Below are 15,562 nucleotides of genomic sequence, written 5' to 3'. Positions count from 1 at the left end.
AAATATATATTAATTTGAAAATTGCCACTCAATTTCTCCCTCAGCATATTTCTTAGTACTATTCCAAACACAAAATTCAAGACAAGATCATGTAACTTTAATACAGTATACTATTCAGCATGTTCTTACACCATTATTATAAATATTTATTCACTCTATTAATCTCCATGAAGATAAACAGGCCAAGCATAAAGTATATAAATTCTTGCTATTGGCATTTTTTCATGCTTCACTTAAAGGTATGCAGCTTTCAGGTGTTTGATTTATTCATTTTGGGAAATATATATTCATGGATGTTTTGCAGGCCTGCTTAGTGTGTTAATGATTAATTCTAAAATATGCAACTTAGGCTCTACCTGAGTGAGAAGGCTAAGCCACTTTTTAACCATTCCAACTACCTTAACAATTAAAAATTATCTATGTAATACATATGCCCTAAACTATAGTTGACTGGCTTAACCAATTTATAGTTAAAATGATTGTGGATTAAACCTAGGAAAAATATTCATGACTTAGTTATAAGTCATGTAGTATGACTTTCTCTTTCGTGAGAAATCATATGTATACTACACATTATAGGATGCATTTCTGTATGACATATTTATGTGCATGATGGAGAGGCTCTAGGGCAGCCATGTGCTGGCGCTGACTCTACCAGCTCATGACGGCCAATTCTGTACCTCTCTTCCCAACTATGCATTTATTGTTGGTGTGTTGGCAATGTGAAATCAAGCACAAAGGATTTACAACATCGAAATTGGCAGACCCTACAAATCAGGGCGTTTTTGTTGCCCCCTGCAGAGCCAATTGTTAAATTTTTATTGGCGCACCACTGTGTGTGTGCGTTTTTGCGTGTGTAATAAACTATGCTGGAAAGAAAAAGCAATTCTAAAAAAAAGTTTGAAAAGTCAGCTTTTTTGCATTGTTCATTATATTCAGCTTTTTTTCATTAATGTTCACGTAGCATATTTTATTTTGAAAATAGCTGTGGTATTTTTATAACACACACTCTGTTAGTATTCAGTTATGGCAATACTGGGAATTCTGCAGCAAGGGAGTAAGTTAATGCAGTATCTCAGGGGCCAAGTACTTCTAATACGAAACCCATGTTATGCGATGCTTTTAAAATGTAAATAGGAAGTTAAATGTGCATTTGCAGAATAATTTATAGGTTTGAAATTTATTGATGAAATTGTTATATGTCAATAAGAGATAAATCTAAACTTCAGATACCTTTCCAAATAAATAATTGTATTCCCTTCTGCTATCTGATTTCACTTACATAGTAATTTATTTTCAAGGATGGCATAGCTGCTTGCTTCCTGAATTGATCTGTAACAATTGCTGAGGGACTAGCAGTCCATGAATTGAAATTAATTTTCTTCTAAAAGCATTTGTTATAGTACATTAGAACTAGAAAAAATACAGGAGAGCATCTGATTCACCAATTCTGAGTTTGTTCACCAGCCCTCTTCCACCTGAGAAGTAAAGCTCCCAAAACTAACAGTGACTCACTAAGATAAGGATGCTGAACATCAGGATGGGCAGAGATTTTTCAAAATCTCTAAGTCAAAGATAAAGCTTCTGGGTGATTTTAATATGCAACCATTCTCTCCCCAATGAGGACCACATTCCCCACCATGGGAATATGTCTTAGGGTCACTAATATAGTCCATTAATTTTATTTACTTTTTATTAAAAAATCTCAGGCCCAGACAAATTGTGGCTCAAGATCATGTAGATAAAAAAGACACTATTTTTTCATTCTTGTGCTTTTTCTAATTCTGTGTCTACCATATTTTTTTGTTGTTGTTGGGGTTGGGGGTTATCAGGAAAATCATTGCCTTTAAAAAAAGCAGAACAACATTTTCCCTCATAACAATGTTTTTTGGTTAAATAACTTGTAGCTGAGAAATTTTCTTTAGCATATGTTACTTCTTTCTATGAAATCTGATTTTTTAGGTAAAGTTGAAGGTAGCTAATATTCCTCATTTGCAACCCTATTTGCATTTTCAGTTCCTTTTAATGTCTTTTTATAGACAAAAATTTGTAATGCTTTATTGATGGCAAAACATTTTTGAAAATGTATACCTCTACTGTTTTCTCTTAAATAATATAGAAAGAAGAGATATTTATCACATTGACTGGACAACTGAACACTATGATCATATTCAATTCAGTTCAATTCTGTTTAAGAGATTTTCGCAAACTGCTTGGCAGTAATTTAACAACTTAAAGCCAAGGCCCATGTCTTGTCCCTTATATTTGTGTTTGGGTGTATGGTTTAGAACTCCTGTTTGTTGCCTACATGAAAATAGACTTGAATGGATCATCCAGCAGAAGTGGCTGCAGGCAAGGAGGCATTTATTATAGCGCAATAGAGGGAGTCATACAGAAGCAAATAGTTTTCATCTAATAGTGGTGGACTGGTTAACATTTAACAATTATATTTAAAAAAAATAATTGACTAGTAGCACTTAACAATTCCTGTGGTATAAATATTCTCACTGTGACCAATTTTCAGCAACAATGTAACATCAATGGATGCAGAGTTGGAAAGAGATGCTAATAATTCGTTCTAAGAAGCCACTAAAACCAGCTCCAGGACACCATAGACAGTGCACAGTTCTCTCCCACCATCACACTGGATAGCAAGGAACCATTCCCATGAAACAAGCAGATGTCATGGGAACTTTTACAAAGGAAGCACTGAAGACTTCTCTTAATGAATTGGTGCCATATAAAATCAGAAGCAATAGTCTATGGATCCCTAGAAATACAGCTGATAAAGACTTTGATAGATCTTGAACTTTGAGTAGTTGAACACTAATTATATTTGCATTCAACATTGATAAACTAGAGGGCAGGACCATTCCAACACAGAGGATAGGAATTAGAGAGAACCTGCTGATGAACAAAAGGAGAAGAAAGACAACTGCAACAAAGTGATTTCCTTTGGCCAAAAATAGCTTAACAGTTTCACTAGTTCGAAAGCAGGAAGGAACTTGCTTTTCCTCACAGAACCTATCTGGAAGAGTACACATAAAAGATACTCAATACTGTTTTGTTAACTTGAGTACTTACTCTGTGCTACTACTCAGCAGTAGACATTGTGGAAGACAGGAGAAATAAAGAAGTATAATGAAAGCAGTAAAAAGAAGCAGGGGAAATATATGCTTGAGGTAATCCATAACAAAACTACATATAATAAGGGGCTGACTGGTATGGCATAACACTCGGAATATTCCAGAAGTGTGCTGAAAATATGCTGATTTTGAAAATTAGTGCAGTAGGAGTGCTGTGAGTTTTATAAGCATAGCCTGCAGCACGATCCTGTTTATGAAGAGCTTATTAAAAGCTACTCTGGCTTTTGTTACATACATTCAATATTATTCATAGATATAAATTTGTGTTTTGGAGAAATTTCTTCAATGCTCTTTGTTTAATTTCTCTAGCTGCCATTGTTGTGGGTTTGTGTTTATTTGTAAACATCAAATTGTTTTACTATAAGGGAGCCTTATTTCACCTAAGCCTTATCTCACCCTTATTTGAATCATTACTCAACTTTAATTGTGACAATAAGAATGTGTCTACATAATCAACTCCAGCCAGGATAGGGGAAAAAGCCTGTCTCAAGAGAAGACCAAGATTATTATTAAAGATACTTAAAAATACTTTTTGGTTTGTATTATACCACAATTTTATTTTAAAACTTCCAAGCTGGTTATTTTCTCATAAATAAAGCATGCTATCAAAAATCCTCCTGGTTCCACTGGCATTCTGGTTAATTGCAACATTCATTTTATATATATATATATATATTCATTTGATCTGTTTTTAACATCCAATCCACTGACACTGAAACTTCTTATTCAAATAAATCCTCAGTATAATTGTATTTCTACACATTGGCAATGAACATAAAACAATTCCATTTAGAATAGCATCAAGAAATACATATTTAGGAATAAAGTTAGCAAAAGAAGTACAAGTTTTGTACTCTGCAAACTACGAAACATTGTTGAAAGAAATTAAAGAGGATCTAATAACTGGAAAAACATTTCATTGCTCATGGATTAGAATATTCAATATCGTCAAGGGATGACAGATACTCCCCAAATTGATGTACAGATTAAGCCAATACTTATCAAAATCATAGCTGTCTTTTTTGCAGAAATTGACAAGCCCATCTTAAAATTTGTGTGGAAATGCAAAGGATACAGAATATCCAAAATAACCTTGAAAAACAACACAGCTGGAAGATTTACATGTTCTGATTTCAAAACTTACTTACAAAGCTACAATATTCAAGACAGAGTGCTACTTTCATGAAGATACACAAACAGATCAAGGGAATCAAATTGAGAGTCCAGGAATAAATACCTACATTTATGATCAATTGATTTCTGATAAGGATGTAAGACATGAACAAAGAATAGCCTTTTCAATATATGGTGCTGGGATGACTGGATATATATATGCAAAAGAATGAAGGTGGGCCCCTGCCTCATATCATATACAAAAATGAACTAAAAATGAATCATAGACTTAAGTATAAGGTCTAAAATTATAAAACTCTTAGGCAAAAACATAGGAGTAAGTTTTTATAATCTTGGATTAGAAAATGGTTTATTAGATATGACACTAAAACACAAGTGATAAAAGAAAAGACAGATAAATGCAATTTCATAAAAATTAAAAACGTGTGCTTCAAAAGACACCTTCAGGAAAATGAAGACAAACCATAGCATAGAGGAAAAATATTTGAAAATACATATCTCATTAAGTAACTTGTACCCAGATTACATAAAGAGCTCTTACAGGCCTGTCACAGTGGCTCATGTCTGTAGACCCAGCATTTTGGGAGGCAGAAATCGGAAGATCACTTGAGGCCAGGAGTTTGAGACCAGCTTGGGCAACATGGCAAGCTCCTGTCTCTACAAAAAATCTTTTTTTAAATTAGCCAGGTGTGGTGGTATGTGCCTGTAGTCCTAGCTACTTGGGAGGCTGGGGAAGGAGAATTGCCTGAGCCCTGGAGTTAGAGGATACAGTGAACCATGAGTATGCCACTGTGCTACAGGCTGGGCGACTGAGACCCTGTCTTTATAAAAAGAAATAAGGAAGAAAGAAATAAAGCAAGAAAGAAAGGAAGAAAGAAAGAGCTAAAGAGCTTACAACTCAATAATAAAAAGAAAATAAAGCAATTAAAAAATGGCCAAAGGAGCTGAGTACACTTTCTCCAAAGAAGATATACTAATGGCTGAGAAGCACATGAAAAAATATACTCAACATTATTAGCTATCAGGCAAATGCAAATCAAACCACAATGAGATACCATTTCATGCACACTAGGATGGCTAGATAGATAAAAAGACAGATAATAAGTATTGGTGAGGATGTAGAGAAATTGGAATCCTCATACACTGCTGGTAGTAATGTAAAATGGTGCACCCACTTTAGAAAACAGTTTTGAGAGGTGAGAGCGTGCTGGCAGTCCTCAGAGCCCTCGCTTGCTCTCGGCACCTCCCCTGCCTGGGCTCCTACTTTGGCGGCATTTGAGGAGCCTTTCAGCCCCCCACTGCACTGGGGGAGCCCCTTTCTGGGCTGGACAAGGCTGGAGCCCACTCCCTCAGCTTGCAGGGAGGTGTGGAGGGAGAGGCGCGAGCGGGAACCCGGGCTGCGTGCGGCGCTTGCGGGCCAGCTGGAGTTGCGGGTAGGTGTGGGCTTGGCGGGCCCCGCACTCGGAACAAGCCAGCCAGCCCTGCTGGCCCCGGGCAATGAGGGACTTAGCACCCGGGCCAGTGGCTGCGAAAGGTGTACTGGGTCCCCCAGCAGTGCCAGCCCACCGGCGCTGTGCTCGATTTCTCGCCGGGCCTTAGCTGCCTTCCTGCGGGGCAAGGCTCAGGACCTGCAGCCCGCCATGCCTGAGCCTCCCACCCACTCCATGGGCTCCTGTGCGGCCCGAGCCTCCCCGACGAGCACCACCCCCTGCTCCACGGCGCCCAGTCCCAGCGACCACCCAAGGGCTGAGGAATGCGAGCACACAGCGCAGGACTGGCAGGCAGCTCCACCTGCAGCCCCGGTGCGGGATCCACTAGGTGAAGCCAGCTGGGCTCCTGAGTCTGGTGAGGACGTGGAGAGTCTTTATGTCTAGCTCAGGGATTGTAAATACACCAGTCAGCACCCTGTGTTTAGCTCAAGGTTTGTGAGTGCACCAATCGACACTCTGTATTTAGCTGCTCTGGTGGGGCCTTGGAGAACCTTTATGTCTAGCTCAGGGATTGTAAACATACCAATCAGCACTCTGTGTCTAGCTCAGGGTTTGTGAGTGCACCAATCGACACTCTGTATCTAGCTGCTCTGGTGGGGCCTTGGAAAACCTTTATGTCTAGCTCAGGGAGTGTAAATACACCAATCGGCACTGTGTATCTAGCTCAAGGTTTGTAAACACAGCAATCAGCACCCTGTGTTTAGCTCAAGGTTTGTGAGTGCACCAATCCACACTCTGTATCTAGCTGCTCTGGTGGGGCCTTGGAGAACCTTTGTGTTGATACTCTGTATCTAATCTGATGGGGACGTGGAGAACCTTGGTATCTAGCTCAGGGATTGTAAATGCACCAGTCAGCAGCCTCTCAAAACAGGCCACCCGGCTCTACCAATCAGCAGGATGTGGGTGGGGCCAGATAAGAGAATAAAAGCAGGCTGCCCAAGCCAGCATTGGCAACCCACTTGGGTCCCCTTCCACAGTGTGGAAGCTTTGTTCTTTGCTTTTTGCAGTAAATCTTGCTACTGCTCACTCTGGGTCCATGCTGCTTTTATGAGCTGTAACACTCACCGCGAAGATCTGCAGCTTCACTCCTGAGCCCAGCGAGACCACGAGCCCACCGGGAGGAACGAAAAACTCCACACGCGCTGCCTCAAGAGCTGTAACACTCACCGCGAAGGTTTGCAGCTTCACTCCTGAGCCAGCGAGACCGCGAGCCCACCAGAAGGAAGAAACTCCGAACACATCTGAACATCAGAAGGGACAGACTCCAGACGCGCCACCTTAAGAGCTGTAATACTCACCGCGAGGGTCTGCGGCTTCATTCTTGAAGTCAGTGAGACCAAGAACCCACCAATTCCGGACACAGTTTGTCAGTTCCTCAAGTGTTAAAGCTAGAATTACTCTATGCCCCAGCAATTCCACTTCTAGGTGTATACCCAAGAGAAGTGAACACACGTCCATACAAAACTCGTGCATCAATGTTCATAACAGCATTATTCGTAATAGCCAAAAAGTTGAAACAACCTAAATATCCATCAAATGCCTATCAACTAATAATTAAACAAAATGTGATGTATCCATACAATGGAATATTATGCAGCCATACAAAGATACGAAATACAGATACATGCCACAGCATGGATAAGCCTTAAAAACATTCTGCTATATGAAAGTGGCCAGTCATAAATGATCACATATGATATGCTTCCATTTACATGAAATGTTCAGAACAGGCAATTTTATAGAGGCAAAAAGTAGATGAGTCATTGCCTAGAGCTACAGGGTAGGTGAAGAATGGAGTGCAGGGTTTTCTTTAGGGATGATGAAATGCTGCAAAATGGATTCTGGTGATGGCTGCACAATGTTGTGAATACACTAAAAAACACTGAATCATAAAAATTAAATTTCTTAATTATGTATGTGGATTATATATTAATAAAGCTGTTACAAAAAATATATGAGCATCATTCTATACCTCAAGTCAAACTAAATTAAGCTGTAGCACCATAATTTGAAAGGCATCCATAGTCTAGGGATATGTCATCCAGCAGACAAATAGTAAGAAAAAAGCAATTTCCCTCTGCTGGGCTCACAATTGATCAGGCCTTTATAATAGAGTCCTGTGTCCAGTTTTAATCTCTGTCTTTTAATAAGAATGTGGATAAATGGAAGAGAATTCTGAGGAGTCCATCATAGTGACACTAAATTATTAGCAACTTATGAAAGAATATGAAGGATGTTGGTATAATTTAATCCAGAATCGGGGGTAAAAAACAGAGCAGGGCATTTGGGCAATGTAAGGGAACCAAGGGCTGTCTGCTAGGAGATAAAATCTTATCATGAGGGGAAATGAACCAGCTCTGTACCATAGCTATGGGGGATATAATTAAGTAAAGTTGGAATAAATTAAAGCCATTCAAAGTTGGAATATTATGGAATATTATAACTTTATACATTGTCCTGACAGAGTAATTATTTACAGAAAGACAATAACAAGAGGACTTTAAAAACCTTTTCTAGAGACATTTAAGATTAGAAAGGATGGGTATTTTTAGGAGTTTAAAGAACATGAAAAATTCATAAGCTTTTCTGTATATAAAAATATCAGGATCCCAAAAAAATACATATTAAAAGATCACGACCAGGGAAACTCCCAGGCAAAAAGAATGACCGGGAAGAAATATATGAAAAGTTTAACAGTTCTTACCATTTATTTGAAGATCGGTGCATATCATTATCTTTATTTCCTATATTTTTTCACATTTCCTATAGAATACGTCAATATATTTATAGTCAACAAATACAACTTAAAAATACATGGACGATACAGGTGATCTGTCTTAGTTTAGGTGTTTGTGTCCTCTCTAGGTAACTGATACATTTTCATCACACTTTTTTCACAGGCAAGAAATGTCTACTCCAGGAACAAGGATTATGTTAACCACTCCCCTTCCTTAATTTAGTTTTATTTTGTCTTTCTGATTTATTAGGTCTATGTGATAACACTATTATAAGTGACTTTGGAGTTATTATTTTTCACCAAGTAGATCTTGCACACTATATTTGCTCAAATAAGATATAATTTTAGTGAGAATTCCTCATCTCTGATTAGGGGACTATACTACAGATTTTTAATAGCGAGCTATTTCACAAAGCAAGTGTGTTACCACTCAGATTGCTTAGGTATAAAGAATATACAAAGAAAAAAAGTAAATGGATTGTTTCCAGGGTGCTCTGGTTTAATTATATTGCACAATGCCTTTGGTTCATCTTTCTTTTGTTGATCTCAAAGCTACTGGCAACTCAGCTAGCCTTTACTGAGTGATTACCATGGGCAAGTTTCTTCTCAGGGTTTCAACCTTATATTCCCGCATAACAGATAAACAATTTTTTCAAGTTAATCTAAGTTAATAATTCGGAGTTCTTATTTGGAGATCCCAGGTAAGCAAGCCTGCTGGAGAGTTAGCTCATAAGCAAAAGCTGTGCTAAGGCTTCTCCTATTTTTTTTTTTTTTTTTGTAACTTTCATCAACAGTCCTGCTTATGTCCTACTGGCTTTTCTATATGCATTTTAAGTTTGGTGTCATTAATGATGACATAATAGTATTTACTTTATATATCTTCCTTTCTCTAGAGATGTGGTCCCCAAGTAATTCAGATTTCTGAACTTCACTTCAGCTTCTATTTCTGGGATAGGACCCTTGCATGTGTTTGTTTTAAAAGCTCCCTGCATTAAAAACAACCAGGCTCAGATGGCTCCATTAAGGGGTTTTGCTTATTTGTCTCCTGCATAAGCCAGAGGTTTTCAATGCTTGACTGAATACAGTCTCTGAGGAGCTTTTAAAAAATGCAAATGCCGGCGGGGCGTGGTGGCTCACGCCTGTAATCCCAGCACTTTGGGAGGCAGAGGTGGGCGGATCACGAGGTCAAGAGATCGAGACCATTCTGGCCAACATGTTGAAACCCCATCTCTACTAAAAGTACAAAAATTAGCTGGGCATGGTGGTGTGCACCTGTACTCCCAGCTACTCGGGAGGCTGAGGCAGGAGAATAGCTTGAACCTGGGAGGCAGAGGTTGCAGTGAGCCGAGATTGTGCCGCTGCACTCCAGCCTGGCGACAGAGTGAGACTCCATCTCAAAATAAATAAATAAATAAAAATGCAAATACCTTGGCCTCACCCAAGGCCAATTATATTAAAATATATGCAGTGCAGTGGGGGCAGGGGAGGCAGTGTGACCAGATATTAGTGTTTTTTAATAGAAAGTGTTGCAGGTGATTTCAAATATAGAGTGAGATTTGATAACTTGTGATGAAGGACTTTTTATTGCTATGTCTTGATTGTCACCATTTGATATGCTCCCCTATATCAGCTGCTCTATAAAGGCTTGCCAAATGATTGATGGACTGGACATCCCCTATTGTATTTGCCCATCCCTGAATCCTGAATGGCATTAAGATGGGTCTGGTTCTAGATTGAGTCATGTTGGTCTTCATTTTCTTAGCACAGGTGCAGCAGTGAACAGCAGTGAGAGTCTCCCTCCATCCTCGTCTGTCAATGACATCTCCTCCATGTCCACCGACCAGACCCTGGCATCTGACACTGACAGCAGCCTGGAAGCCTCGGCAGGACCCCTGGGTTGTTGCAGGTGACTAGCCGCCTGCCTGCGAAACCCAGCGTTCTTCAGGAGATGATGTGATGGAACACACACACACGCAGACACTCACACACACACACAAATGCAGACACACAACATCAAGAAAACAGCAAGGGAGAGAATCCAAGCCTAAAATTAAATAAATCTTTCAGCCTGCTTCTTCCCCAGGGTTCTGTATTGCAGCTAAGCTCAAATGTATATTTAACTTCTAGTTGCTCTTGCTTTGGTCTTCTTCCAATGATGCTTACTACAGAAAGCAAATCAGACACAATTAGAGAAGTCTTTTCCATAAAGTGTAATTTTAATGGCTGCAAAACCGGCAACCTGTAACTGCCCTTTTAAATGGCATGACAAGGTGTGCAGTGGCCCCATCCAGCATGTGTGTGTCTCTATCTTGCATCTACCTGCTCCTTGGCCTAGTCAGATGGATGTAGATACAGATCCGCATGTGTCTGTATTCATACAGCACTACTTACTTAGAGATGCAACTGTCAGTGTCCTCAGGGCTCTACCAAGACATAATGCACTGGGGTACCACATGGTCCATTTCATGTGATCTATTACTCTGACATAAACCCATCTGTAATATATTGCCAGTATATAAGCTGTTTAGTTTGTTAATTGATTAAACTGTATGTCTTATAAGAAAACATGTAAAGGGGGAATATATGGGGGGAGTGAGCTCTCTCAGACCCTTGAAGATGTAGCTTCCAAATTTGAATGGATTAAATGGCACCTGTATACCAATTTGTAGAAAGAACATATGTGATACTTATGTAAAGTGTGGGGGGAGTGGGTAACAGTTTTCAGGCATGAAATGGTTTGGCCTTCAGAAGGCAGGTGTGAATAAAAGCTGAGAGTCTTTTCTGTGACAGTAAAGAGTAGGAGAGACTGGAGGGTAGTGTGTGGTGTGGACTAAGACTGAAAGGAGGTTATTACCCAGATACTAGGAGACACTGGTGTCCCTGTTTTAGAGATTTGGCTCTATTCCCATTTGTCATTTCTCAATTACTGGTCACAACAAGAGGCCACTGGAGAAAGTGGCAGGTGGTGAAGCAAGGTTATTATGTGTGCTTTTGATGATAAGAATCTCTCTCTGGAACTGAGCAGAATTGCCTCTGTGTGAATTCCTTCAACAAAAAAATGAGCCTGCCTAGACTACTTTCAGATTGTGGATTGTGTTTTCCATGTGTGGGCTGCTTCCCTGATTCATACTCTGCCAAAGTTTTATTTTGAGAAATAATATTACTTTCCTCTTCTGAAATAAAAAAAAATAATAAGAATGAAACCCCCAAACCACAGTGTGAGTCTCAGGTTAGCATTTGAAAACATCTCCAGAGACATTGTTATTCCTCAGGAGTTTCCCTGACTCCTTAATGTGGCTGATGTTTCATGTTTATTTATTTATTTTCATAAGTATGAGCAATCGAAGGGCTGATCATCTGAGTTTTGTACTGCAGTAGATGTAAGAGCAATAACTCTGCCCATAAATTTACTGCTGCCAAATAGTTTTAGCAATATGAGTTTGTCTTAAAAGCCATGAAGCATTAATGTCAATGTTTAGCAAAATCTCCTGAATTTAGCTTACATTAAATTAAATGAAAGTGCTTTCCTGAGCACTTAAGGAGGCACTGTGAAACATTTTTGTTATGTACAAGGCAATACCAAGGTGATCTCAGCAATAATCAGGCTTCCCTTCTTATTCACTTCGAAGTATCCATCACAGTTATTTGCACTCTGACCATGTTGGTGCTCACCAGAGTGGTGATATTTCACCTGAAGAAGTGAAAGACAGGAAGTGGATGGTTGATGAGTGTGAACTGACTGGCAAATAGAATATCCCCAAAACAGAGCAAACAAGAATGCCAGTGCTCTGAAAACTGCCTTAAATATAATAATAGGGAACTTTCTTTCTCTCTTCAAGCAATAGAGACCACAGGGAACTGCACCCACCTGCACCATCGCCATGCCAGTGGTGCTGCCATTCTGAGATTGTTTCACACAGTCAGATTCAGTACACGCAGTCATTTGTTTAAAATAAATAGAAGAACATTCCTTTGTGCAGCTTGTCCCCTGGAATAAAAATGGCCCATTTTCTCTATTTTGCTACCATTTTTTTTTCTGGTTAATATTGCAGACAACCTGATTGTTAAAAATGCCTCCTCAGTCACATGAGCTCCCTCTCTTTCATATTCCTGTTTTTTTTTTTTTAAAAAACTTCTCCTCTCTGTATCTCTAATTCTTTACTGATTTTCTTTCTCTGTACTTTTCTCTTGATATATCTGTGGCTTCTCCCCTCCCTTGCTTTATACCACATGGGATTAAGTGCGGAGAGCAGGAAGCTGCTTTAAAGAGAGTCTCAAGGGGAATTTCATCAGCCGCAAGATGACATCACAAGACAGAAGGAAGTCTCCAGCCAGCATCTTCAAAGTGCTTGACAGGCTATCTCTCATATCTGCAGAAGTGGTGAATTTCCCCCTCAGATTAAACCAGGCAAGAACTAGACAGGGCCCCTCCCCCGCTGTTAGTACCTTCCCAAAGCTCAATTAGTCTTACATCTGCTGTGCATGGCTCTTGGGAGCTGGTTAGCTTTAGCCAGATTTCCCTTATGGACAAGAGAAAAATGGAACAAATTCCTCGAATATAAGTATCATTTACAAATAGAGGTAATGATTTGGCCCCCAGAATTTTTGCAGGATCCGTTTTATTAGGTGATTAAAGCAAGGCAGATGATGGAACAACAAAGAGAATCACCACTGTCAAAGCCCCCCAGTCCTTCGCCCGCTAGGTCTGCTTTCCTATAATATCTCTAGGAGGTGATGATATTATCAAATTCACAGAATGTAATATGTTCTGCGTTCATTTGTCTGTCTTAACATACACACACACACACACACACACCCCAAATATTTCTTAAATAGTCACCTGTTATTTCCCAAGAACATCCCAACTTTTCAGGTAGACAAGTGTCAAGTCACCTGGACAATATTCCTGAAAAAAGTGAAGGTTCTACCTGGAGTTGGGGCTCATTTTGGAACATGAAGTTGGCACTCTGAGGAGCCTAACCTTCTGTTGGGGCAGTTGGTTTGCAGTGATCCTTAATAAAATAGTTTGCAGTATTTTGTAGGAAGGATGGCTGCGTACTCATGTGCAGGGAGAATTAAACTGCTGCAAGAGTTTGGCAAAACCACCACCACTTTACTATTACTATGTCTTTACTATTTTTATATGTGTTTTGTGGGTCAGTGTGTTCAGTTTTAAATAGGAATACACTAGCCTTACGACGGAATTTCTTCTTGTGGAATAAAAACTGATAATAACCTTTCATCTTCAAGAATCTGATGACTGAGTTTTGTAGGAATGTACCCCACAGTTGGACCAGAGCCTGGCCAGTTCCCACCAATTGGAGTAAGCTATTTAATTGAGGGTTAAGAAGCTCGATAATTTTTTCAATCTGTTATCAGAAAAATATTATCTAAAGACACTGATAGCAGCTGACTGGTAAAACTGAAAGTTAGCCTTAGTAAATGGAACTAGTAAAAAATAGATAAAAATATGTAAAACCTTTTATGTCCTGTCAAGGAAAAAAAAATAAGCAAACTTGATTTGTTTTAAAATTGTAAATATTCATTGCAAAACCTAAATTATACAAAATCTATTTCAATTTGAATCTCTTAACATATGAAAAGCCACATCTTTAGTGCATTATGCTCTGTAAGGCATGTTATTAGCCACTTTGCTGAAAAATGTATTCTTCCACAGCTCAGAAAGAGGAGTAAAATTGCTCTAGAAATTTTTGATCTCAGCCACTTTGCATCCAAAGAGGAACCCAACTCCCCACTCACAATCCCCCACACACATTTTAATTATAAGAGTTCAACATTTTCCACAGATATCATTAAGCCAATCAAGGAAACTCCTCTCTGTAAAAACAACAAAAAAGTTGCAATGTAAATAGTTATTTTAGCTATTTTCTTTGTGATTAGAGGATAAGATTTTGTTATTTCTTTTGGTACTTAGTCCTTTAACTATCTGAAAATGGCTCACTTTGACCTGTTTCTTTGGTCAGCCAAACCGAAGTGAGGGGCCTCTGTTTATATATAGAATCTTGTATATGTAACTTTACTTATGTGGGACCAATGGCCAGTATATTCTAATGGACACAAATCTCCCAATCCTTATCTAGGATTATCTGTTCACCTTGCCATGTCCATCTTGCAATGAGACCTAACTTGCACCTGCCTGTTTTTCTGCATGATTGGACTCCAAAGACTATTACCAATGATGAGAATTGTCTTGTGTCAGTGTTTATAAAATGGACTTAAAGCACACATACATGCATACCCACATTCACATGCACCCTTACAGTTCTAGATCAACCCTGGAAGGCAAAACCATGTACGTCCAGTTTCTTTGTAAGGTCTGAGCAGTGAGAACTAAATTCAGTCAGTCTAATGGGTAAAATGCAACCTCAGTGATGCTTAATAAGGATTTGAAATCATTCAAGTCATTTCTGTGTTCTTTCTCACACCCTTTCCTTTCTATTTTCTCTTCTTTTATTTTCAAAATGTCTGTGGAACAAGAGGATGAATCGGGGGAGAACTTCTGCTTCTTTTGACTCTTTTTAGGTAATATGGAGTCAATATATTGTGATTTCTGTTTCTTATGGATTATTAAAATCAGAGGAAATCTGCTTCTCTCAACATAAAACCAAATCCAAACCCAGACATTGTTGGAGTTTGCCTGTTGACAATGGTTATGATGCTGCTCGTTGTCTTGAGTTGCATGTACCGACAGTAGCTCTGAAGGGTCTCATGATTTCATTTTGGCAACTGGTAAAAGAAACTTGTAGTGTGGTCTGATTGTGCCAGGGAATAAATAAGAAATAAGGAATGACCTACTTTCTCACCTTGGGTCAAGAGTGTGTGATATGAATGTGACCATGTAGAAATCTGTGTTTTCGTTTGTCACTGGTTTCTTCTAAAACTGACCTTCATTTCTGTCTGTAGATTCTAGTTGTATATCTGCAATTCAGTAATTTCTTTTTAAGGTATAAAATCAATGAAGAAAAAAAAGATCATCTTTTGGGGGGCATTAGGTAAGTAGAGCAGGGTTAAATTTCCCAGATTAATTATCAGAT

At 39.0% G+C, this 15,562-nt stretch overlaps 1 protein-coding gene across 32 annotated transcripts in view; it reads left to right on the top strand.

The window, feature by feature from the left end:
* The window catches only part of MAPK10 (mitogen-activated protein kinase 10), a 580,277-nt gene extending 564,947 nt beyond the window's left edge, over positions 1-15,330 (top strand). For 19 of the 32 annotated variants that reach the window (XM_055384586.2, XM_055384585.2, XM_063705399.1 and 16 more), the window contains one exon: positions 10,275-15,330. In XM_055384586.2, coding sequence (XP_055240561.1) covers positions 10,275-10,417 — 143 coding nt within the window. In that variant the 3' untranslated portion in view covers positions 10,418-15,330. Of the gene's footprint in view, positions 1-2,524; positions 7,724-10,269 lie in introns of those variants that run through there. The other 13 variants (XM_055384593.2, XM_063705401.1, XM_055384595.2 and 10 more) reach the window with 2 other exon arrangements.
* Positions 15,331-15,562: the final 232 nt, after the last annotated feature.

The sequence above is a fragment of the Gorilla gorilla genome, chromosome 3 (genome assembly GCF_029281585.2).
Source record: "Gorilla gorilla gorilla isolate KB3781 chromosome 3, NHGRI_mGorGor1-v2.1_pri, whole genome shotgun sequence".
NCBI classification, from domain to species: Eukaryota; Metazoa; Chordata; class Mammalia; order Primates; family Hominidae; genus Gorilla; species Gorilla gorilla.
This window is presented reverse-complemented; position numbering and strand designations above follow the sequence as displayed.